Consider the following 25067-nt stretch of genomic DNA (forward strand, 5'->3'; position numbering starts at 1 on the left):
GAACATCAGTGGAAACCAGAGAAGGAATGTGAAGCAAGAGTAGATAAGCATGAAGTGGGAAAACATTTTTTCCTGAGACACTTCAGACTAATTGCTGGGCAGGATGGTAGAGAGCAGGGAGGAGAATAAGGACGAAAGGGCAGTGTAAGTCGAAGATGAAAAATAGTCAAAGTAAGTGTGAAGGACTTTTCAATAGCAAGAAGGTATTGAAATGGGCCACCCAAATCGGCTCACCCCAGGGGAGCTAAGGTGACAGGCTAATGTGCTAGTAACAGATGGCCTTCCATTCCATTTCAATAAGGTGTGAGGTTGCGCTCCCGGGATAGCGAGCAAACAAATGGAAGGGCTTTGAAATGTATTTGTATTAGTTGGAATTTGCTATAAATGCCTGTACATTTGGATACAAAGATGACTTGTAAGTCTGTAGCTTGTACATTTTCTTTCATATTTGTGAAAAAACCAATTACAAAGGTGATAATGGGAATAAAGGTCTTGTGAAGCTAGGGTTTTCAGCTTTCCATCTGCCTGTCTAGAAATACATTCAATAGTAAATATAGCCTTTAAAAAAAAGATTTTATTCATTCATGAGAGACACAGAGAGAGAGACAGAGACATGGGCAGAGAGAGAAGCAGGCTTCACACCAGGAGCCCAATGTGGGACTCCATCCTGGGACTCTGGGATCACACCGGAGTCGAAGGCAGACACCGAACCACTGAGCCCCCTAGGCATCCCCAGATATAGTCAAGTCCAACAGGGGACAGGCAGGGTGAAATAAAATTTCTGTTAACTTAAAACTACAAAGTGGTTGGATTTCCTCAAGTTTCAAGGATGAGAAAACCGAGATTCCTAGAAGTTTCATAGGAAACTATGAAACTATGCTTCTTGTCTAGAGCTCCTGGCTAGTCACATTGGGTCATGGTAGCAGTCTGTTTCTCTCTGACTCTGCTCCTTTATTTAAAATAGTCTGCAGTATCACTAAGCAATCTTTTTTTTTTAAATAAGACTTTATTTATTTATGAGGAAGAGAGAGAGAGAGAGAGAGAGAGAGAAACAGGCTCTATGCAAGGAGCCCAATGGAGGACTCGATCCCAGGTCTCCAGAATCATGCCCCAGGCTGAAGGTGGCGCTAAACCGCTGAGCCACCAGGGCTGCCCTCACTAAACAATCTTATTCAGTATATCCACCATTGACTTACATTCTCTTCCCTTGGTTCTTGTTACTAAGAGTTGTTGACAATGAAGATACCATTTCCCATTAAAAAAAAAAAAAATTAACACTTTTCTCTAATAATTATTTACACTCCACTATCACTGTTTTCAGCTTCTTGGAAATTCACTTTGAGCCTTTTAACACCTTGGCCTTACACTTCTCTAATGTCTCACTTTCAGTCATTTCCTAAGTCCTGTTGATTTTTTTTAATAGACTTTATTTAGAGAAGTTCCAGGTTCACATCAAAATTGAGTAGAAGGCACAGATTCCCCGTATATCTCCTGCCAACGTATGCAGAGCCTACCCCGTTCTCAACATTCCCTATCAGAGTTAGACATTTGTTGGAATCAGTGAAACTCAGCTGACACATTGTTATCATCCAGAGTCTATAGCTTACATTAGGATTCACTCTTGGTGTTGTATATTCCATAGTTTTGGAATAAATGCCTGTATGTTTATAATGACTTGCACCCACCATTATAGTGTCACGCATAGTAGTTTCACTGCCCCAAACATCCTCTGTATTTTGCCTCCTTATCTTTATATTCCCTGATCCCTGACAACCACTAATCATTTTACTCCATAAATGCCTTTTGCCTTTTCTAGAATGTCATACAGTAGGAATCATACAGCATGTAGCCTTTTCAGATTGGCTTCTTTTACTTAGTAATATGCATTTAAGTTTCTTCCACATCTTTTCATAGCCTAATAGCTCATTTCTTTTTATTTGTTTAAAGATTGACTGATTGATTTGAGAGAGAGAGTGTGAGGAGAGGGGCAGAGGGAGAGAATCTCAAGTAGACTCCACACTGAGAACAGAGCCCCATGTGTGTCTGGATCCCACAACCCCGAGATCCTGACCTGAGCCAAAACTAAGAGTCAAATGCTTATCCAATCGAGCTACCCAGGCACCCCTCATGTCTTTTGAGTGCTGAATAATCTTGCACTGTCTGCATGTACCACAGTTTTATCCATTCACCTACTGAAGGACATTGTGGTTGCTTCCAGGTTTTGGCAATTATGAATAAAACTGCCAAAAACATCCATGTGCAGGTTTTTGTGTGGATATAAGTTTTCAATTCCTTTGGATAATTTTAGTTTTGTTAAGAAACCACCATACTGTCTTCCAAACTGTCTGTATGTTCTTCGTTCCTACCAGCAATGAATGACAGCTCTTGTTGCTCTATTTCTCCCATACCCTTTGGTGTTGTGAGTGTTCTGGATTTGGCTTGTTGATTTTACTTCTTTTGTCTCTGTAATTCATGAATCTTTCTCTTCATGAACATTATCACTACTGAAGTTCAAAATAATTGCCTCACCCCCCTCAGGACTACTTCAGGAGTCTATTAAGAGTTTACCAAGGTGCACTTGGGTGGCTTAAGTGTCTACCTTCAGCGTGGGTTCATGATATCAGTATCCTGGGATTGAGTCTCTCATTGGGCTCTCTGTCCAACCGGGAGTCTGCTTCTTTCTCTCTCCCTCCTCCCACTCATGCTCTCTGTCTCTCTTGCTCACTCTCTGTCTCTCTCAAATAAATAAAATTTTAAAAACAAACAAAACACAAAAACAGTTTACCTGCCTTTACTAGGTCTACCTCTCTAGCCCGAATTAAACAGTGCCACCAGATTCATTAGTATTTTACTTTTCCATTCAACAGTCATCAGAGACTTTTGTCTAATTAATAAAACTTAGGTTGGCATTGAAAATGCTCCAAGATCTGTTGCTAGCCTACCCTTCAAACATGGAAATCAGCTACCATTTCCTGCTCTCCATTTGCCGGAGCAAGGTCTTTAGCTTGATTTTCAGGTCAAATCATGGCATTTTTATGTCTCACTACTTGCCATAGCACTTTCTTTCATTATGCACTTTTTGTTTGATGTCAGCATGTTAAATTGTACATCTCTTTGCTTTCCTACTCTCTCCTACAATTTTTCCCCTGCTTTGTCCACCTGACAACCTCTTAGTTTATGCTTTAACTTGTTCTTTAGACATGCCTTCCTAAAGCTTTTCCCTGAGTGAAGCTGTTCATTTTCTAAGTGTTTCAGTGTTGCTTCTAGCTATGTCTATGGTTGCTGTTGTCTCGTTCGATTACAATTACCATTTTACATGTCTGACTTTTATCTTAATTGTGTGCAAGGGCCACATCTTATTCATTTTTGTATCTCTAGCATCTACAACAATGAAGTGCAGTAAATATTTGTATATTTACAAGTTGGTTGAATTGAAATCAATCTCAACATATTCAGACCTGACAAATAGTCCAAGCTTCAGCCCAGTGGAGTGGTCTTCCACACAGTGGTCTTTCCTGTTGTCAACTCTTCACCCTCCTTCAGGTGTCTGCAACACCATGTTAGTCCTTGTTTTTGGGCACATCCACAACTTGCATTTTGATATCTGAGAATAATTTTTTTTCTCTTTCTTCCTAAATTGTCAGCTCTTTTAGGAGAAAATTCAGTTTCTCATTTTTTCTGCCTTCTAACCTTTCATACATGTTCTTTGCAAATATTAGAAGCAAAATATGGGTTAAATAAACAAATTAGTGTATAATTCCTTGAATGCTCATTGCATGTAAAACCGAAGACATTGATAACTTTAAGGGAACTTTGGAATAATTTACTCTAACATCTTTATCTTACATATAAGGGAATCAAATTCAAAGAAATTTTGCTATCGTCTTCAAGATCTCAGTGCTTAACACGGAAAAAAAATTAGGACAAGAGCCAAAGTCTCCTGATTCCTAGGCAATGCTTTTATCTATTTGAGTAAGATTTTATATATTTTATATATTTGCGATTATAATACTCTATAACTCTGTAAGGTATCATGTGAGTCTTTTTTATGCTTTACATGGTAATATGTCCAATTAATTACTTAATTTTTCAATGATAGTTATGTAAACTATACAAAGATCTTTGCTAGATGAGTTTTTTAATGAATTTTTAATTTGGATAATTATTTTAAAAAATAACTATACTAACACTTTCAAAATATAGGAAGAAGATAAAGAACTATTACAAAATGAGATCTTTATACAAACATATCTATTATTATTTCTAAGAAAAGACCTTAAGAAGAAAACCACTCTTAGAACTCATTTAGAAACAGACTGCATATTCTTTTTTTTTTTAATTTAAATTCAATTTGCCAACATATAACACCCAGTGCTCATCTCATCATGTGCCTTCCTTAATTCCCATCACCCAGTTACCCTATCTCCCCACCCACCTGTCCTGCAACCCTTTGTTTGTTTCCCAGCATTAGGAGTCTCTCATGGTTTGACTTCCTCTCTAATTCCCACTCAGTTTTCCTCCTTTCTCTTATGATCCCTTTCACTATTTCTTATTTTCCACATATGATTGAAACCATATGATAATTGTCTTCCTCTGATTGAGTTATTTCACTCAGCACAATACCCTCCAGTTCCATCCACATCGATGTAAATGGTAGATATTTATCCTTTCTGATGGCTGAGTAATATTCCATTGGATATATATATACCACATTTTCTTTATCCATTCGTCTGTCATAGGACATCATGGCTCCTTCCTCAGTTGGCTATTGTGGACATTGCTACTATGAACATTGGGGTGTAGGTGTCCTATCATTTCACTACATCTGTATCTTTGGGACAAATATGCATAGTGCAATTGCTGGGTTTTTGGGTAGTTCTATTTTTAAGGAAAATAGAGGAACCTCTTGAGGAACCTCTACACTGTTTTCCAGAGTGGCTACACCAGCTTGCATTCCCACCAACAGTGCAAAAGAGTTCCCCTTCCTCCACATCCTCACCATTTGTTGTTTCCTCAGACCACATATTCAATAGCAAATTACTTCATTTAAAATATCAATACAATTATATGATTATGATTGTCATAAATTGAATGTAAACCATAAATAATATCTATCTTGGTTAAGTAATCTTATTTATAGAAGCAAGCAAGTTTATTAATATAGTTCTCTGATTCTGCATATATATTTTCTTCATGTGTTCTGCATATGTATACATGCAAAATGTATAAATATGCATAGTATCAATTTATCATGGTTGACATTTTATATAGATAATTTAATTCCCCTTCTGAAAAATTGAAAAACATTCTATGCCTTAAAAGTTAGTATTGAGGTATAAGTAAGAACATGCCATTGTTTCAGATTTGAGCAAACATTATATTCTCAGGTAGAATGGAGGATGGTTTCTAACTGTTTTTTTAATATTTTCTATTTGAAAGGTCAGTAAGATTTGTGGCCGTCCAATCAGAACACCTACACAAAGCCCCCGTTGTTCTTTTGATGGAAGCAAAGAGAAGCATGGGATGAAGATCTCTCCTAGGAATGATGAAGAGACACTTGCCAACGGAAGAAAGTAAGACATTTGTTTTACAACCAGAAAGAGAAGAGAAAGTAAGCCATTAATTTTCAACAGAATAGAATGTATTTAATTAAGTAGAACAAAATACACTATTGAAGAAAAAAAGATTACTATTAATTACTTTTAAAATTCATTGATTGCTCCTATTCACTTAATTAGGAATATAAGTGCAACTTATGAGACCAACTAATAAGCTTTTTGTGATAAGAGACACTTGCTATAATACAATATGGCAGGCAATAGGCACATATGGTCATTATGCACTTAAAATATGGCTGCGTGCAATGTTGTACAGCAGATCTCTAGGACTTACTTGATCTTACTTAACTGAAACTTTATGGGCATTAATTAATACTTCTCTATTTCCCTCTCCCTGTGAACAACAATAAAATATTGTACCTTCACACTTTAAGATGTTAGATCTTACTGTAATAAAATAAAAAATAGTTTAAAATATGGCTATTGTGACTGATGATTGAATTTTTAATTTTAATTAATTTTAGCCCAAATTCTACATATAGCTACTGTATTGGACAATGACGACAGAATATTCACATAAATGATGAAATCAGTATTACTGTATGCTAAGCATCTGTTAGAAAATGGTTAGATAAGAAGTTTCTCTTTTATCTGGAATACTGAAAATGGCTATTTGTTGATTCCAAATGATAAGCATTGAATGGCTTGCTTCTATAACTCACATTTCTACCACTCTTCCCATCCTTGTTTCACATGTTAAATTAAAGCCTTCATTAATATCTCTGCTTGATAACTGGCAGTCATACTGAAAAACTCTTAAAACTGAAGGAAGCTATTATTTTATTTATTTTTGTGTTCTGTTGACCGGTGTATGTTCTGGCAAATACTAGATTCTCAGTGGGTGTTTTTGAATTGAATTGAAATTCAGAATTCTATATTCATTTATTAACTCAAATAGTTATTTCTAATAATACTTTATGGTAAATTCAGTATTTACATAGCTTTACTCTCTATAATGTAAAATCTATTTCTTTCCTTTTGGGACAGTGTTCCTAATTGCCTCATTCTCTTCTCAGATGGACTATAATTTGGAATAAAGATCTGGGCTATTGCTGGCTATTCACTGCAGCTCAAAAGAATTAGCACTTTGTTTGCATGTAAAGTAGCTGTTCTATTTTCCTCAAAACATCTATAATGATCAGCAGTCTTTTCTCGTATTTGAGAAATTAATGTGCTTTGGCTAGTGTAGAGCATATAGTGGCGGGGTATAGTATAAAGTGGTTCTTATAATAAAACCTAGCTAAGGAAGATCTTAAGTTCTTAAAGGTCATGTTTGTTTCACCACCAGAACAACTCAGTTGTTGGAAAGACAAAGCAAAACCCAACACGTGTTAAATGTCTCAGGAACAATGGGGGGCTCATATGAATAGCTAATTTTGTAAGTATCTGTCCAGCCACCAAATTGACCTCCTTGTTGCCAATCTTGCAAACTCATGTATTTCTATGTCACTAACCAGCCAGCCACCACTAGCCATTGCCCAATGAACCAGAGTAAGTCTGTCACAGACCATTTTCATGCCACACAAAGTGAACAACCAGAGCTATTATACATGAGGGCACTTATGCAGTTTATTCCTACACATTTTTTATTGCCACTCCTAAATGGAACTTAAATGCTATTCCAGTATACTTCTGCTTAATACCTACATACATAAGTATTACATATAATGCAGACCTATCCATAAACTACTCCTAAATTTTATTTATTTTTCTGTATCCATAAACTAGACCTGAATTTTATTTATCCTTCATCACTGATAATTCCCCATGAGGTCATAAATTTCAAATGAAATAGTGGGGAAATGTAGCAGAGTAGGTGCTGAGTGAGTTTGAGCTACTTTCTGCATTTTACCTGTTCTTTTTCCACCCACTTGAGCCTGATTTTCAATAGATCAGCTTCCACTTGATGATATATTGCTACTATATAAGCCTGATCTCATAGCCTGGCAGATCAGATAGCAGTTAGTTCATCGTGGGCATCTCAGATTGCAGTGTCACTTGCTATCTCATGGTCAATTGTGTAGTTTCTTTTTTTTTTTTAAGATTTTCTTTATTCCATGAGAGCCACACAGAGAGGCAGATACATAGGCAGAGTCCCTCAGGGAGCCTGATGTGGGACTCAATCCCTGAACTCCAGGATCAGGCCCTGAGCCAAAAGCAGAGCTCAACTGCTGAGCCATCCAGGCATCCCGAGTGTGTAGTTTCTGACAGAGCCCATTTGCAAACCAACCAACCCAACCAACCCAACCAACCAACCAACCAACCAAGCAAAAACAGTGTTCAGCAAAAGCAGGCATGACTTTAGCTCAAAATCCTTGATGTCCATACTATTATTCTTCTAACAGGACTTTCCAGAATCTCTGTAGAGCATCTTCATTTGCTACTGGTACTTCAGGCAGCACTGAATGGATGAACTGGGTCAATCTGAACTGAACATCAGAACAGTTTGTGAAACACCAACCTACAGACTTTTCTTTCCCATATAAAAGCTCCTTGGGGCTATTTTATAAATGGGTTATAGCAACACACTTAAGTGTGTATTGTGTTTTCTCTAATATGCAAAAGGACCTAAAAAGCATTGTGCCTCCTCCTGAGTACTAGGTCATCATAATGCAGAAATTTGCCCTTTACATTAGAAGAATATCCCAATAAGATCAGACTACTGGACATTTACAAACCCAGCTGAACTGTCAAGCCCTTGAAATGTCAATATTTTTCTCCACCAGAGGCATGCACATGTCTACTGAGGCAACTAGGATGATGTGATCAATATTTTATTATCAGCATGGAGTCCTGTAGGATGTCCAAATGATCAAGGCTCCTGTCTGTCATGGAGTGGGAGAATTGCCCTGAGGTCTATCAGTGAAGACATTCTTACCAGCTGAAAGTGAAATATTTCTAATTATCCTTACTAATTGATAAAGAGAGAAAAAAGGATTTGCCAAATTGTTAGCTAGATAGCAGGTGGCAGTACATGTTTTGATTTGCTCTAGCAGATCCCACATACAAAGGAAGATATAATTGGAGTCATCCTCTGACTCGGGTTATGATAATCCAAAACATTCTCCAAGCCTACCTCAGTGTACACAGACCAGCCAAGCAAATGAGGTGAATATTGAATAGACAGATTCAGACAAAGATATGTTTATAATACTATATATGGCTACTTTTCTGAACTCTATTCTAATGGATGGTCTGTTGATGAGATTGGATTTTCTATGTGAACAATCATGTGGTACACTGGTACAAGCATTCTAGCAAGAACTTTGCTGTACTTTGTAAAACTCATTTAGTCTATGCACTTGCCTGCTTTCTTAGGATGTATCTCAAGAAACTCTTACTCATATTCACAAGGAGAATTCTTGAGTATCTGTGATGGCTGAGAGTTAGAGGCATGTTATATGACCATAATAAGAAAAATGGAAAAATAAAATATATTACTTTGGACCATTAGGAGTTAGAAGGAGAGAAAGTATTTTCAGGCATCAAAAAATATGATTAAAGAGAAAAAAAAGTATTAAACAGAATGAGAATACTGCAATACCATTTTTATAAATTAAAAAACAAAAATGTAAAAATCAGTATATATTTTTCAAGGAAGAGATATGGCAAAGTACTTATATTAAACATGTAAGACGGGATCCCTGGGTGGCGCAGCGGTTTGGTGCCTGCCTTTGGCCCAGGGCGCGATCCTGGAGACCCGGGATCGAATCCCATATCAGGCTCCCGGTGCATGGAGCCTGCTTCTCCCTCCGCCTGTGTCTCTGCCTCTCTCTCTCTCTGTGACTATCATAAATAAATAAAAATTAAAAAAATAAAAAATAAAAAATAAACATGTAAGACTAAAAAAACAAAATAAATAAACATGTAAGACTGAGTATTTGTTTATTTATTATTTTTTTAAGACTGAGTATTTATAAAAAAATTCTATTTCAATAATAAGTTATGATAGTATTCCAGGGATTGAGGAGTATGTTTAGCTCTCTGTATCTTGGAAAATATATGTGTGTGTTTATCTTTGCATACCTATAAATAAACATACATATATACCCTATTATTTTAAACTTTAGATGAAAAGTGTTTTTTTAATATCCTCTTTTCCTAGTAGAAAAATAGTTAAAACTCCTTCAGTCAAAATTTTCATGAGAGGTAATGATACTAAATTTTTAAATAATCTTTTTTTTTGCCATTACACATGCATAATTTTTCATTATGATGATAGTAGATACAGTGATTATTCAGATAGAGATAAAATGTAATTTTCTGAAGAGAGCTGTTGACTTGGGACTTCCTGCTATAACTCAATAAATAGAACTAAATGGGGCAGCCTGGGTGGCTCAGCGGTTTAGCAACACCTTCAGCCCAGGGCGTGATCCTGGATACCCAGGATCGAGTCCCACGTCAGGCTCCCTGCATAAAGCCTGCTTCTCCCTCTGCCTCTCTCTCTCTCTCTCTCTCTGTCTCTCATAAATAAATAAATAAATAAATAAATAAATAAATAAATAAATAAATAAATATCTTAAAAAAATAATTAGAACAAAATGAAAGTTTACTGTAAAAAAAAAAATAGATGAGGAAAAAATGAGTTTCCAGTCAGGCCATCCAAATAATTGACTACTATTTTGTGCAATTCATAAAATAGTAAAGTTAGAAAAAATTAACATCTTCTGAGTTAGTTTTTATAAGTTAGCATTGTATCCATGGCAGTGTTTCTTAGGTTTTCTTTATTTACCTTGGGCAATTCCCATGAGAATGTCTCTAATAGAAACTACTATTGGTAAATTTAAACCAATTTAAAACTATTAAAAAAAAAAAAGCAATGAAACAACAACATAAATCCACACCAATTTCTCTAAATATAATTGCTCTAGTAGCTGAAAAATAGAAATTATAAAATGCATCAGTTGTTTTCCAATGTAAATGAAGATATAAACTGTTCTATGTTTAACAATTTAAAATTCATCTTAACATATAAATAAGTCATAGTCTTTTAAAATTATATTGGCATAGTTTACTTCAGTTAGTTTCATCAGGGGCACCTGGGTGGCACAGTCAGTTAAGCCTCCAATTCTTGATTTCAGCTCAGGTCATGATCACAGGGTGGTGAGATTGAGTCCTGGGTTGGGCTCTATGCTCAGCAGGCTCTATGCTCCTGCTCTTGCTTCGCTCTCTCTTCCTAAAAATGAATAAATAAATCTTTGGACTTAATTTCTTTCGTGGTATATCTTATAAAAAATGTTATTTAAAATTTATTTATTTATGTTAGTAATCTCTACACCCTCTTGTAGCCATCAGTTTGTTCTCTATAGTTAAAAGTCTATTTCTTCATTTGTCTCTCTCTCTCTTTTTTTTCCCCCTTTTGTTCATTTGTTTTGTTTCTTAAATTCCACATATAAGTGAAATCATATGATATTTGTCATTCTCTTACTGGCTTATTTCATTTAGCATTATACTCTCTAATTCTATTCATGTTGTTAAAAATGGCAAGATTTCACTTTTTGTGGCTGAATCATATATATATGATGGAATATATATATATATATATATACACACACACAAACATATACACGCACCACATATTTTTTATCCATTCACCAATCAATGGATAATGTAAGAACTTTAAAAATGTTTCATTCCATTATCCTTTTCTTTTTTTTTTAAGATTTTATTTATTTATTCAGGAGAGACACAAAGAGAGAAGCAGAGACACAGACAGAGGGAGAAGCAGGCTCCATGCAGGGAGCCCGATGTGGGACTCGATCCCGGGACTCCAAGGTCACAACCTGAGCCCAAGGCAGATGCTCAACCACTGAGCCACTCTAGCATCCTCATTATCCTTATGTTCCATAACTCTATTTCTAAAAATACCCTACTTCTAACAACATTTTAACAACTTCTGAGATATTGTTTTTAAATAGTCAATATTTACTTATATAATAACTCATATTTTATTCTTTCTGGTGCTTTTGTAATTCCATGTGTCCATCTAAAATCATTTTATTTTATTTAACCTTAGTATATTTTTCATTGCTTATTACTGGTGATGAATTCTCTCAGCTTTTATGTAAACACATCTTCATTTTTTAAGAATATTGTTATGAGGTCCAGAATTTTAGGTTGTTGCCAGCTATCATTTTTAAAAATATAAATGTCCATAATTAAGTTCGTGACATGACATTGTAAGTCATATGGGAGGTTTAATGGAAATATTTCACTGGAGAGGTGACTACAGTGGTAGATGCTGCTGGCACCCTAGTCACATCCCTTTTCCTGTCCATTTTACCTGCCTCATGGCTGATGTCTCCTTGCTGATATAATGCACAGCTGCCCTATTCTCTGGGGAATTGCACTCAACAAATTGGAGCCATCTATATTCATTATCTATTGCTATTTAACAAGTCATTCCAAAACATAGCAACTTAAAGCAACAACGAGCATTTATTATGCAATTTTCTGTGGGTGGGGAATTTGGGAGCTGCTTGGCTGTAGGGTTTGGGCTCTGGTCTCTTAGGGTGATTGTTGTCAAGGCCAGGAGAGGCTGCAATCCTCTGAAGGCTTGAGTGGGACTGGATATCATCTTCCAAGATGGCACACTTAAAGGGCAGTTGGCAGGAGGCCTCACTTTCTTGTCACAGTGGCTTCAGTAGCATCCTTTCCTCAAGACAATCTGAGAGAGAGAGAAAGGCAGAGGCTGCAGTGTTTTTATGATCTAGCCTTGGAAGTCCCCACTGTCATTTCTGCAATATCCTACATGTTACACAATCAGTTCTATGCCATGTGGAGGAGGACTACCCGCCATCTCATTCACCTGAAAGAGGGGGTTAACCTCCCACCTGCCTCATCCCCCTTGGCAGAGGCTCATAAGCAGTACCCGACTGACATGGAAGATCAAAGGTTTACTCTCATTCAACGTGATGGGGCCAGATATGTGATGCAGTTCATGCTTCCACCTTCCTGTGCAATCTGGCTGCAGCTGAGACCACAACCCGACTTACCTTCTCCCTGCCCACTCTATCCTACTTCCCTCACTACCTTTCTCTTAAGAGCACTACCTCAATGAATCATCTGCATCCGAATTCCTGTCTGAGATACTGCCTCTGGAGAATCTGACCTAGTCTGAAAAAAGTACCTAAAACAGCTGTAGAATAAACATAAGCAAAGGCAGAAAGTATAGTATCTTATCCTAAATATAGACATTTCTCTATAAATTCCCAAGTTTACAACTCCCTTGTACATTTTCTTTCTCTCCCTTCCTCCTTTGTATTCACTTCAAAAGAGGACCCTCCTGTTTAATGCCTTATCTTGTTCTTGCTCTATTTCTAGCATTTGAAGAAGGATGTCCAAATGTGTCCTTGGGTCTAAGAGTTGTGCTAAGCCTGAAGTATAGAGTATGTCAGTCTTCTAGCTTGGAAGGAGGGAAGTGAAACCATGGCATTGGATTATTTTGATTATATTTTGGAAATGTGATTGTACTAGTTCAGTCTCCCCTGCTTTTTTCTGTTTATGTAAGAATGCTAATAATGAGCTGATTTGAGACTTTGAGTTATTGATACATACCAGTTACAAAGGTCCGCCGAAAGTTGAAGAAGTCAAGGAAGAGCCACGTCTCCTTTAAACATCTAGAAAAGCATCACTATGTAGTCTTTTTGGGCAGAAACCAAATCAGCACAGCTGTAAAGGACACCGCACTTATGTAGCTGTCTAAACCAGCCCAGGCAGTGATTTCCCTGTGGCAGTTCCTGCTCTCTGCTTGATTTCTTGAAGTTAGCTGGTAAAAATAAGCTATTAGCAAGCTTAAATCGGTGATAATTAGCAGTACATTATTATTTCAAAGTGGTGTGGCTGTGCCAATTAAGTGGGTAATTAGGAAAACCCCAGGACAATAAATTAAGACAGAGTCTCAACACCAGTGCCCCATCTGTTCTGCAGCAAGCATTCCAATTAGCCAAACCTCTCATTTAAGAATGCACCAATTAAGGGGATTGGCTGCATGCATGGCTGTGCATTGGGGTAATAGAGACCGTCCTAGATGCTTAGTAAAAATAAAATATTTTTGATATAGGAGAGGATTTGGATGTGAAGGTGGGGAAAGGAGAAATTTTTGGAAATACGGGATTTTTAATGTTGTAGACAAAATGTAATTTAAATTGTTTTATGAGTTTTGTTTTTCTGAATTTTTTTTAGAACTTAATGGAATATTGTATCATCAGGCAGCTCCATTTTATTCTAATGTGCTTATTAAATCTTGATTTGAGTAGGAATTTTACAGCTTGAACATGAACAATTTTATTTATTGAGAATGGGAACGAAAAAGGACACTTGAAATTGCTCAGTTGAAAGAGGGGAATGAGTCAGGGCATGTCCTGTTTCAGGATGTGTCTATCCATGAAAGCAAATTAATTTTTACCCTGTACATTGCAAAAGAACATAGTGTAGTGATTAAAATAATTACTTAGGCAGAGGAAAAACTTTTAAACACAATCTGAGTGAAGAACACTTAATATTATTTCAGATTATTGCCAAGATAGCTGGAATAGGTTCATATTACATAAGGATCAGTTAGCATAAAATACATAAATTTATATCTACTTAGTCAAACCTGATTTAGCACAACACTTTCTTAGTGACACTAAAATTAATTAATGTTTAAAATTCTTGATGTGTGTGTTTGGGGTATGTGTTTACGTGGTTAAATCAGTATTGACACCCTGGGCTTAATGATGAATTGTGTGTATATAAACTATATGGATGAAAATATCCATAGGTCAGGAAAAAGTCAACTCAGAGAAAAATTTAATATCATTTATAGGACTGGAGAAAGCAATTTCCAATCTATTTCCTAAAAGGAAGTTAGTGCTTCTTTGAGGTGCCATTATTATTGATTACCTGTAAGTTTAATTTACTAAAATAAAAGTCATGTTCCCTTCAATGAGAACATTTCTGGTTAATTTAAAACAGTGCTTGGTGAGTGGTGGGAGCGAAGGTACCCCAGGCAGGGAAGGCCAAGGCAAGGCTTTGGACAGGGGGCAAGAGGCCAGGCCAGAGCAAGGCTGAGGAAAGGGTTGCTCCCAGGCAGGCCAGTGTCAAGACCTGTGTGAATAATGAAAAGCAGGACCCCAGGGGGTCAAAAACCAGGCACACAGGAAGAAGGAATGCCAGAAGGCAGAACAAACATATGGCAAAAGTTTAGGCTAGTGGTGCTTAACCTTTGCAGGTCACGTATCCCACTGAGAATCTGCTAAAAACTTCCCAGAAAAAGAAAGTTCATAAACAAATACATGCAAAATTGTGTTGCATTGAAAAGCAATTTGCTCCAGCTAAAATTAATATTAAAAATAAAACCTTTAAAGATGAGGTTTGATCTTATTTTGTAGATTTTCATGGAAAAATTAGTGACCATTTCATGACAGATCTGAAACTAAATCCAAACAATGAATGATTAAACTAACAGTAAGCAGTATTTGTACTAAAGGCCTGGACTAGAAGTTGAAATCGTGGTTTAGATGTGGCTATGTGTACGTGTTGGGTATCTAACAGGTACTCTTTTTGTTGTGATGGTAGTAATTATTGAAAATTATAAAAAGCAGATTTGTATAGCTATCACTGGCTGCAATTAGAACTCACAACTTATTTGCTTAGATGGACATAGTTTTACAACAGGGATTGTGAGATTTGTTCTAAACTCTTCGAAGTTATGTCGATGGTCCTGAATAATGCCTTGGTCCTGAAGTTAATTTGCAACATCTGTCATATTGGGGGCCTCAACTTTAAGATAATGTGAGTAGAAATAAGTCTCCTCAGATTTCTCACTACAAAAAGAATAAAAATATACATATTTTTCCTCAACCATAGGAAGAATGACCTTAAAATTCGACAGTTCTCAAACTGATTCTCCAAAAACCTATTTCCCGGTAGCGGCTTTGCCTAATGAGCTAGCTTTTCAGTGGTGTTTATCATTGTGACTCTAAGGTTATTCTATTTATATGGCTCAAAATATCTCCCGACCAAGAAAACCAAACTGTGAATGAAATTATCCCTGTCTGTTCTACCTGAGAATATGTTTTCTTTCTTTTTTCCTCCTTAAAAAAAGTGAAAAACTTCTATCTTTTTGCATTTGGAAAGTCAGTAAACATATGCAGAGTTGAAAAAAACTTCAAATTCAGTTCTCATTTTTTTCTCCACTCAAGTTTTGAAGAGGTAAGGAAGATTTAAAGTCATGTCATACTGAAATTGATGATTTTTGTAGCAGTGTATAAAAACAATTCCAGAATTTTTAGCAGAATCTATGGGACCTAAATCAGGATGACAAGTGAGGCTCATTTCTTTTACTAAAGTAGCAGAATTCATTGTATGTAGAAGCATCATGGGTTCTCAGTCTACAACAGGAGTACTAAACACTTTCTTCCACTCGGTTTGCACGGCAAAGAACATTCCCACCAGTTTAAATCTATCAGTGACATTGGCAGTGTCTAAATGATGAATATAGATAATATGAGAAAATAGGGAACAGGATCTTTATATTTTTATCCCATTGCATGTTTAAGGTAAATGACAGAGCTGTCAATTCCTCCACAATTGTCCTCAAAACAGGAGAAATGTGTTTCTAGGGTGGATTATATCATTTGATGGAGGCACTATTTTTACTTTGTTGGTTTTGTTTTTGTTTTTCATCTTCAGTCCAAGACACAAATGTATATCAACCACTTCCAGGGCACACCATGATCTCCAGAATCATATGTGGAACTTTTTGCTTGGAAAAGCAACTGAATGAAAGTTCAAAGGTAGTTTCAGGATGATTGTTTTCATTTAGGTTTATAATATAGGCTTTCAAATTAAGGTTTCCTCTCAAAAATATGCTTTATTCTGTTTGATAACTTTGAAGATCAAGAGGTCTAAGTTGTTCCTTTTGCTGTGTTGATTTTACCCTCTGCAGCAAGAATCCTGTTAGACATGTGAACTTCGACTTTGGGGTCCCACAAATTGAGTAAATTCGAAGGATTTGTCATCTTCACTGTATTTGGTTTGTCTAATTTTCTGATGTAAGCTAAGCCTTATACAAACAAACAGATGTATGAATGATCATGATGGAAGTATTATTATCATTCCCATCACATGGACAATATTTTAGATATCCTACTTGAGAAAAGGTAATTATACATGACTCAGTCACTAATATTCTGTGCCACCCAAAATAGCACTTGGGTTACATGTCACATTCAAGAGCAATTTCTTTCTAGAATGAAGATTACCAGAAGAATAGGAACAAAAATGAAGACAAAAGTAACTCATTTTCTCTGAGCCCTTTTAGTTATAGATTTTGATGACCTTAAAGCCCATATTTATCCCAGAGTTCAGGAACACAAGTATTTACACTGAGAGACACACAAAAACCAAAGATGCAAGCAAGAGCAATGTATTCCAGACATATATTGTCCATCAATCAGTTGGGTTAGTGGATAGCAGTGACCAGGAATAGGTGATTGAAATCACAAAATGAAGAACACACACACACACACACACACACACACACACACACACACACAAAGCAAGCATGAGGAAGAAGCCCATTTATTGGCAGACTATTAAAGGGAAAGGTTTTTTATTAGTTTTCTGCTCATGTTGAGAGAGGAAAATATTGTACAAAATATGTTCTTACATACTCCAAGTCAGGGAGTTTATAGTTAAAATGTTAATAACCACAGAAAATATTTTACTACAAGAGAGAGTGACATTCAAGATTTGACCTAAAATGCTGAATCTCAAGATATAGGCACTCATTTATGATTCTTGATATTAAGGAAGTATACTGGAATCATTAGATTTGCAAATGTCTGATTTAATCTTCTTGTGGGTCTTAACCCAATCATGTCCTAGACATTTTTTTTCTGTTGAAAAATCAATAGCATGCTTCCTGAAACCAGTAGAACTGAACAAATAATTGCCTATTTTTATCAAAATGAACAAAAATTATAAGGTAGGACAAATTATGTCTCATCTCTTTTGGGCTGGTTGCTCAATTTCCTTAATACTATCTGATTTATTTAAATATTGGACATGTGGCCTTGTGTTTATTTTTGTAAATGAGTTAAGATCTTTGTTTAAAGTCCTTTTTAATGGAGAACAGTCGGTGCTTTTTGAGGTACATTTTTACAACATGGAAAACGAGATGAGAGTTAGTTTTGAAAACCTAGTTTTGACATCAGGTTTAAATCACTCTTTTTAAAGGAGGATGCTTTCAGAAAGGGTGCTTTTTACTGGGACATTAAATGGCAATGTGTTGAGTTTGGAGCATTAGTAAAAGTGAGGACTGGAGGTGTCTTCTATAGATGGCTCTGACCATCATGCTCAGAACTAGTGTAAAATCACCACCATAGAGCGCAGTGCATTAAACACAGAGACCATGTCAAAAAGAATCCTCTGCAGAGTTATCTGAGGATATTAGCATATCTCCAGGGCTCCTTTCCATATCTTCTTTCCATTCCTTCCCTTGGTGCTCCCAGCCCTCTGCCCATCTTAACCCCTTCCGCTTTGTTGAGAAAGCACAGTAAATATTCTAAGGAAGGGAAATGATGTTGCATGAACAAGAAGACTCCCTACAAGGAGAAAAAAAAACCCTTCTCTTTGAGAATGGTAGGGATCCTCAGTCAAAGCCTCCATAACAAACAGTGGGTTCAGGTGGGGTTCAGGGAGCACACCCTATGAGTTACTCTTTTAGGAAAAATAGGGTTTTCTTTTCTTTTTAAGCAAATAGGAATGCAATGTGCTTACAACACATTTACATTTGTGATAAACGGTGCCACATATTGCATTGCTTCTCAGTGTCATATTCACCCTTTCCACCCATCTCTCCATGTGTCGCAAAGTCTATGGAAAGGGGCCAGGAAACTAGATTTCAGTTCTCCCTCGAGCCAATCTGTATAAATTTAATTACTTTCAAGCATTTACAGCAAGAGCTGTTATTGCTGTAGAAGAGAAATATAAATATTTTTCTGTTTTGAAGATTATAAAAATATTTTGTCACAAAGAATGACTTGGTTGAGAATAAAATAAACTTATTAAATAGAGATTCAGAAATGCAAGAGAAAATAGTTCTTATCTGGAAATGTGTAATTATGTATTTCCTCTGCTGAGCAGGAGACTGACATTTTAAATGTCTACTGTTTGACAACTGTGGTCAGACATCTCTACAGGCTTGAGCCCGCTCATTAGTGCCACATTAACCTTAACTTTGCCTCAGGCCATTAACTAGCAAACTGCGCATTTGACCTTTGTTCTACAGATATTTTCAAACAGTATGGGAGGCACTGCTTTTAATTTAGGTTCTATGTTATTTGTGGACTGACTTTAGGGATAAAAAAAATCAATACATGTCATTAAATAAAGGAACGTGTAGTCTGAAACATTCCACAGAGAAGTTTCATTTGAAAATAAGATTCTTCTCCAGTACTTTTCCAGGTAATTAGTTTTGGTCAAAATTAGAAATCGTCTCTTTTATACTGTGTTCAATGGGAAACAAGGAGAGGAAGTGACAGTTTATAAATGTTTTAAAATTGAAACAAATTCTGCTAGATAAAGACATGAGATTGGGAGGTGCGCTTGTGAATATAGCTCTGTGTTCAGCAACATTTAATGAAATGAAATGCAAAATCAAATGTAAAATCAGATCCATATGCTTAAGTAAAAACAGCTCCCTAGGAGATCAGCAAAGTTTGAAACATGTGGTTGCCACTCTTTAAGCCACACGTATAAGGAACATATCAGTCTTATTAATTAAAATGTAATTAGGTTAGTGGAATATTTGGAGTTGCTATATTCAGATTATGGAACATAGCTATATTGAAATAAATAAGACAAAGATTCATTAATCTGAATGGGTTCATGATCTATTGACAAGTGCAAAAGCCAACTAAGTGTACATGTGTATAGCTGGGTTCCATTTTTGTTTTGTTTTAAAGATTTTTTTGTTTATTTATTCATGAAAGACATAGAGAGAGAGGCAGAGACACAGGCAGAGGGAGAAGCAGGCTCCTCGTGGGGAACCCAATACAGAACTCGATCCCAGGACCTCAGGATCATGACCTGGGCCGAAGGCAGATGCTGAACCACTGAGCCACCCAAGTGCCCCTTGGTTCCAGTTTTATAAAACCAAATCGTCACTATGTCTCTCTTTATCTCTGTCTATCTGTCTATCTGTTTTTGGTTACATGTTAGAAGTTAGAATGCACACAGAGAAAGGAAGAAAGCGTACTAGATTGCTAACATTGGTTACCTCAGGAGGGAGGGATGGACACATTCTGGAGGCACAGATACTAACTTGTGCTTCATGTGCCTTTTATTCATTGTACTAGTAATGAAAAGATACGTTACTTTCATCATTAAAAATGACTAAAGTCAATTATGATGGTCCAGCCAATCAGAAGAGTTGTTCAGTTTTATAGTAGTAACAAGGCATTCCTAGGTCAACCAAACTATAAATGACACTTCAGGGTGAGTTGCCTTTCCTTTCATACTTTCTTTTTTTTATCACGTGATACATCAGGAGACCTTTCTGGCACTGCTGGCCTCAAGGGCATGGGAAGCAATGAAGCAATAACTATGCTGGTCCATGTTTCTCCCTTGCCTTTAGTATGCTCAGGGCAAACAAGGCTGCAAGCTATGAATGATCAATTGTGCTACAGGCTTTTTTCTCCTTACTGTGCTAGCACAGTGGACAAAGCTGCTCATTAGCCAGGGAGCAGAATTTGCCCCGTTCCCTGTGTCCTGCACCAGACCTTTCAGACTTGTAGAAATATACAGATGAATCCTGTTTAAACATATTGTCATCTAAGTGCAGATTTTGGCAGAAAGAAGTGATATATATCCATGTTTTCTGGTCTAACAATCTGCCAGTCGTGTTCTTGTTAACACGATTTTTTAAACAGATGGAAATATTCTTCTATATAAAGATTCATTCAACTTTGATTTATCAAATATTCAATATCAGCCTGACATGGTGGAGTGATGGCGTGTTTATTCATTAATTATTTAGTTAATTAATTAGTGAGACAAAGATGTCAAGGCCCTACAAATAAATTCCTGAGTAAATAACATCCTCACTTTTCACATGTTTTTACCTTCTCTGATTTTTGCTTTTCCTTAGTTTGAAAATAAGAGAATTGGACTAACTCATAGGTCCTCAACCCTGGCCACCCATTTGGATCTTATAGAAAGCTTTCAGAAGTGCTCAGATCCCACTCCAGACCAATACATCTGAGTGAGGGAGAAATCTAAATATACATATGTTTAAACATTTCCTTGGTGATGACAGTATGTGCTTATAACAGAGAGTCACTGGAGCAGACGATCTCAGTCTTGTTTCTGTTTTTGTTACACAGTCTATCCGTGAGGTATTAATTATGATAGCTATCTTGCAGAGCAGTGTGATTAAATATTATTGTGTCCCTACATATTAATTTCAGTAGTGCGTATTATGGACTCCGACTGAGCCTGTGGAGTCTGGCACAGCTTGTGGTCCTGCTCTTTCGAGTTTTTCATTTTCTAGTGCAGCCACCAGGAAGCTATTTCTCCTCAATCTAGGAAAGGGTCCCCTAATTAAAAGTTTCCCAAGTCAACTGTATCCTGTAAGGGCTTTCAATTATTGTTATCATTTGAAAAACACATTTCTTTTAGAAACTTCTAATTCTGGAAGCTGTTAAAAACTAAGACCACATCTGGGACCAATTCAGTGAGAATCTGAGGGCCTATCGGTACCAAACTGTGATCCAAACCCTGGGGATAGAAAGAAGACATGACTCTTGCCTTTATTGAATGGATCCACTAGCCATCTGAATTGTTAGGGTTTTAAAATAGGGGAAGTGTTGGCTGAAAAGACAATTCTTGTTATAACATGGGACATTCAGTGAAAGGAAGATGGGAGGGCAAATCTAGACTCGGATGTCATTTGTTAAACTGTTGCAGGCCCAAATGAGAAATTATTAATTTGTGTATGGCCTTGACATATATATAAGCTTTGAATAGATATTCCGACACAGAATGTTTTTCTATTTTTTAAAAAATACTTTAAATATTTTAAAAATATTTTCTGTTACTCTTATGACCTTTAAGTAAGGTGTCTGAAGTCTAAGGCGAACAACTGACTTAGGTAACATAGCCCCTCAAGGATAATTAGCTGGAACGTTCAGCATCTCCCTACATGTATTATGTTCCTAGTTTTAACTGGAAAGACTCTCATAACTGTAGAAAAATAATTGCATGGATATAGTAACCCTTCTGCAAGTGAAATTTTGAATCATCCAAAGAATATAATATTTTATTCATTGAGACATTTCATGTAAAACTTGAAAAAGAGGCATGATGGTGTGTAGTAGGCCAAACACTGACCTGGGAACTGAACTATGGATTCTTATAATAGGACCAACATTAATTCACTCTGTGGCAGTAGATAAATCTTTTTTACCTCATTATAGCTACTGGTGCTTTATCCCCTTCATTTCCCAACTCATTTTTTTCTGTATCCAATGTAAATCCCTTGGCCTTCCAATGCAGTTACTTCTTGCAACATTACTCTTAATTCCTGTGACCTAAAATCTTCCAAACACAGAATATAAAGTTCTGAGGCAGGCTCTCCCCTCAAGTTTTTGTCTTCACAAACCAATATTTTATCTTAACTTCCACAGACTTTCTTCAGTCATTTTACTCCTAGAGAATTTGTACTGAAGGTGATCACTCTATTTTCAGTAATTCTTACTATCTCTTCAAATTTTGTGATTTATCCTTTTTTAATTTTCTTTTTCTATATTTTTATCAATTAAGAAAAACTAAATTATTATATGGTAGCAAACAACCCCAACCTATCATTGGTTCAGGACCAAAAAAAAATAAAAAATAAAAAAAAGCATTTTTCTTCACAGCCTATTCACATTTTAGACCAGCAGAGGGCGCTGCTCAAGATACCCTGGCTTTAAGCCTCAGATTGACAAAGCTGCCTCCCTGTGACATATTTCCAGTCATCAGGGAAGAGGGAAACAGAAGCTGGCAAACCACACTGGTTCTTAAAGCTTAAGGTTGGAGGGAACATACATCACTCCTGCATACATTTACTAGAATCCAGAGCAAGTCGCATACTAAAGCTAGCTTCAGAGTGGCTTTGTGCTTGGAATGCCGAGAATTGGGATATTTAAGGACAAGCTATTGAACCACAAACCCTTGTTATCTCCTTCCCTTTCATACACAAATATTTTCAAATCTCTTGCATGTTCATACACACACACACTCTCCTCCCTTAATGTTCGTCTTTGGGACTCTACTTTTCATTTCTCACTTGCTTTACTACTCATCATACTGCAAATCTGAAGTCCATTACCCTATTCCAGATGCTTTCGTCATTGTATTAGTTTGCTATGGCCACTATAACAAAATACCACAGACCAGATGGCTTGAACAAAAGACATCAATTTTCTCACAGTTCTGGAAGCTAGAAATCCAACATCAAGATGTTGGCAGGTTTGGTTTCTCCTGAGGTTACTCTCTTTGGCTTGCAGATGGCCACCTTCCCCTTGTGCCCTCAGATAGCCTCTCCTCTGTGTGCATGCACTCCTACCATCTCTTCTTATTGTTAGGACACCAGTCCTTTTGAACTAGGATCTATCCATCCAGATGACCTCATTTGAGCCTGTTTACTTTTTAAAAGCCTTGTCTCAACACACAGATTTTTGAGGGACCACATATGAAAGACATTTTCATTATTTTAAGTAACCTCTCATAGTGGCATTTTATACTCTGGGTAACCTCTCTAGGTTCAAATTCCCTTATTCTTTAATGTTCACAGCTCTTCTCATTGAAGATTTTCTTCCTTTCTTCATTTCTATCTACTTCTGAGTTCCTTTGACTTTCTCTTACTACTTGTTATTTGCCTGAGAGATTTCATCCACTTTCATGACTTCAGTCACCACCTCTGGAGATAATGACTCCCACATTACACATCCTGTCTCCCGATTCCAAGGTTACATATCCAACAGCAAACATCCATGGTATTCATGGTTCTTGAACCAGTAGTTTCAGCATCATCTGAGTGCTTCTTTGAAAAGTAGAATCTTGGGCTCCACCCCAGAACTATCCAATTGAATCTGCATTTTGCAAGACCCCCAGATGATGTTATATATCGTAAGTCTGAAAGTAACATTCTACTTGATTTCTCTTTTCTGTATGTTCTAAAGAAATCCCAAACCAAACATGTTGAGAGTAGGCTTAATATTAATTAGTTTTAACTCATTCATTAATTTAATTACTGATTTTCTAGCTTTCCATATGCCTTCACAACTGTTTTAAGATCTGTATTAGTGAGCAAAACAAACAAAAAAGTAACCAGAAAGTCCCTGCCTGCCTGAATCTTTTATACTAGAGTGGGAGACAGATAAGAAACAATAAAACATAGTAAGTAAGTACACGACATGCTAGAATAGAAAGTGATATGCACCATGGAAAGATGAAAATATGAGCAAGGGAAGAGCAATCCTAAGTATAGTGTGGAACATTGAAAGAATTATATTTCCCTTCCTTTATTTCTTCTCCTGGTGAATAGCACTGAGATGACCAATAAGGCTGATTACAAACTGGCCTCTTTCTATTTTTTAACTATAATTCCTATAAGCTCACTCCCCACTAGCTAAACTGCTTATGAGACTATGAACACACAATATTCTCTTTCCTCTTTACATTTGCTTATTGTTTTTTGTTGTTGTTTTTGCTTGTGCCTTTTTTTTTGCATGAAACACTGAAGTAGTATCTTGTTTGTACATATTTCCTGATTCCTTCTCTGTCCTCAAATGTGGCTCCATTAAACTGTGTTATTATTGTAGATTTTCACCAGCAAGTGCATTGTTAGAAGGTAGAGACTGCCTTGTTTAGCTATAGTGCCAACACAGAGCTTGGTACTCAGTAGTGTTTAGTAGTTTGTGACAAGTAACTGATAGCTGCTGGCTTATAAAATGAGTGGAACTCTTCTAGGACACGATTCTTTCTGAGAAAACTCATGCAAAGGCAGGAAGGTGTGTTTGGGGAACAGCAAGTCTTTCATTCTTGTGGAAGCCTAAACTATGGTTTGGATTGCTGCTGAAATGGAGGTGAGAGTGTGCCTTATATGCCTCTCCAAGAAGTTTGGTTTTGATGCTGTCGAGATTAGAGAGCCATTGATGGCTATAAGCAAGTGAGTAACATAGTCTAGGGGATATCAGATTTGAATTTTAAGAAGTGGATTTCTTGGAGGATGAGAGGTATGTCACTCTAGTGCAGTCATTCCATAGAGATGATAAGGGCTTTGACTAAGGCAATGAGAGTAGCACTGGGAAAGAGGACTAGGAAGGAAAGATGTAAAGCTTTCTCAGTATGATCTATTTATTGTGAAGACACCATTCATCAAGATTGGAGGAGGAGGTTTGAAGTCCACAAGAA

The 25067-nt window shown here is 36.6% G+C and overlaps 1 protein-coding gene across 5 annotated transcripts in view; it reads left to right on the forward strand.

The window, feature by feature from the left end:
• Positions 1-25067, forward strand: part of GPC5 (glypican 5) — a 1340252-nt gene that overhangs the window by 292091 nt on the left and 1023094 nt on the right. For all 5 annotated transcript variants that reach the window (XR_012002022.1, XR_012002021.1, XR_012002023.1 and 2 more), the window contains exon 4: positions 5440-5573. Coding sequence is in view for 2 of the 5 variants with exons in the window: in XM_072760855.1 (XP_072616956.1) it covers positions 5440-5573 (134 nt within the window). In the remaining 3 variants the exon portion in view is untranslated. The remainder of the gene's footprint in view (positions 1-5439; positions 5574-25067) is intronic.

This window comes from Vulpes vulpes, chromosome 6 (assembly GCF_048418805.1).
Source record: "Vulpes vulpes isolate BD-2025 chromosome 6, VulVul3, whole genome shotgun sequence".
In the NCBI taxonomy this organism is placed as follows: domain Eukaryota; kingdom Metazoa; phylum Chordata; class Mammalia; order Carnivora; family Canidae; genus Vulpes; species Vulpes vulpes.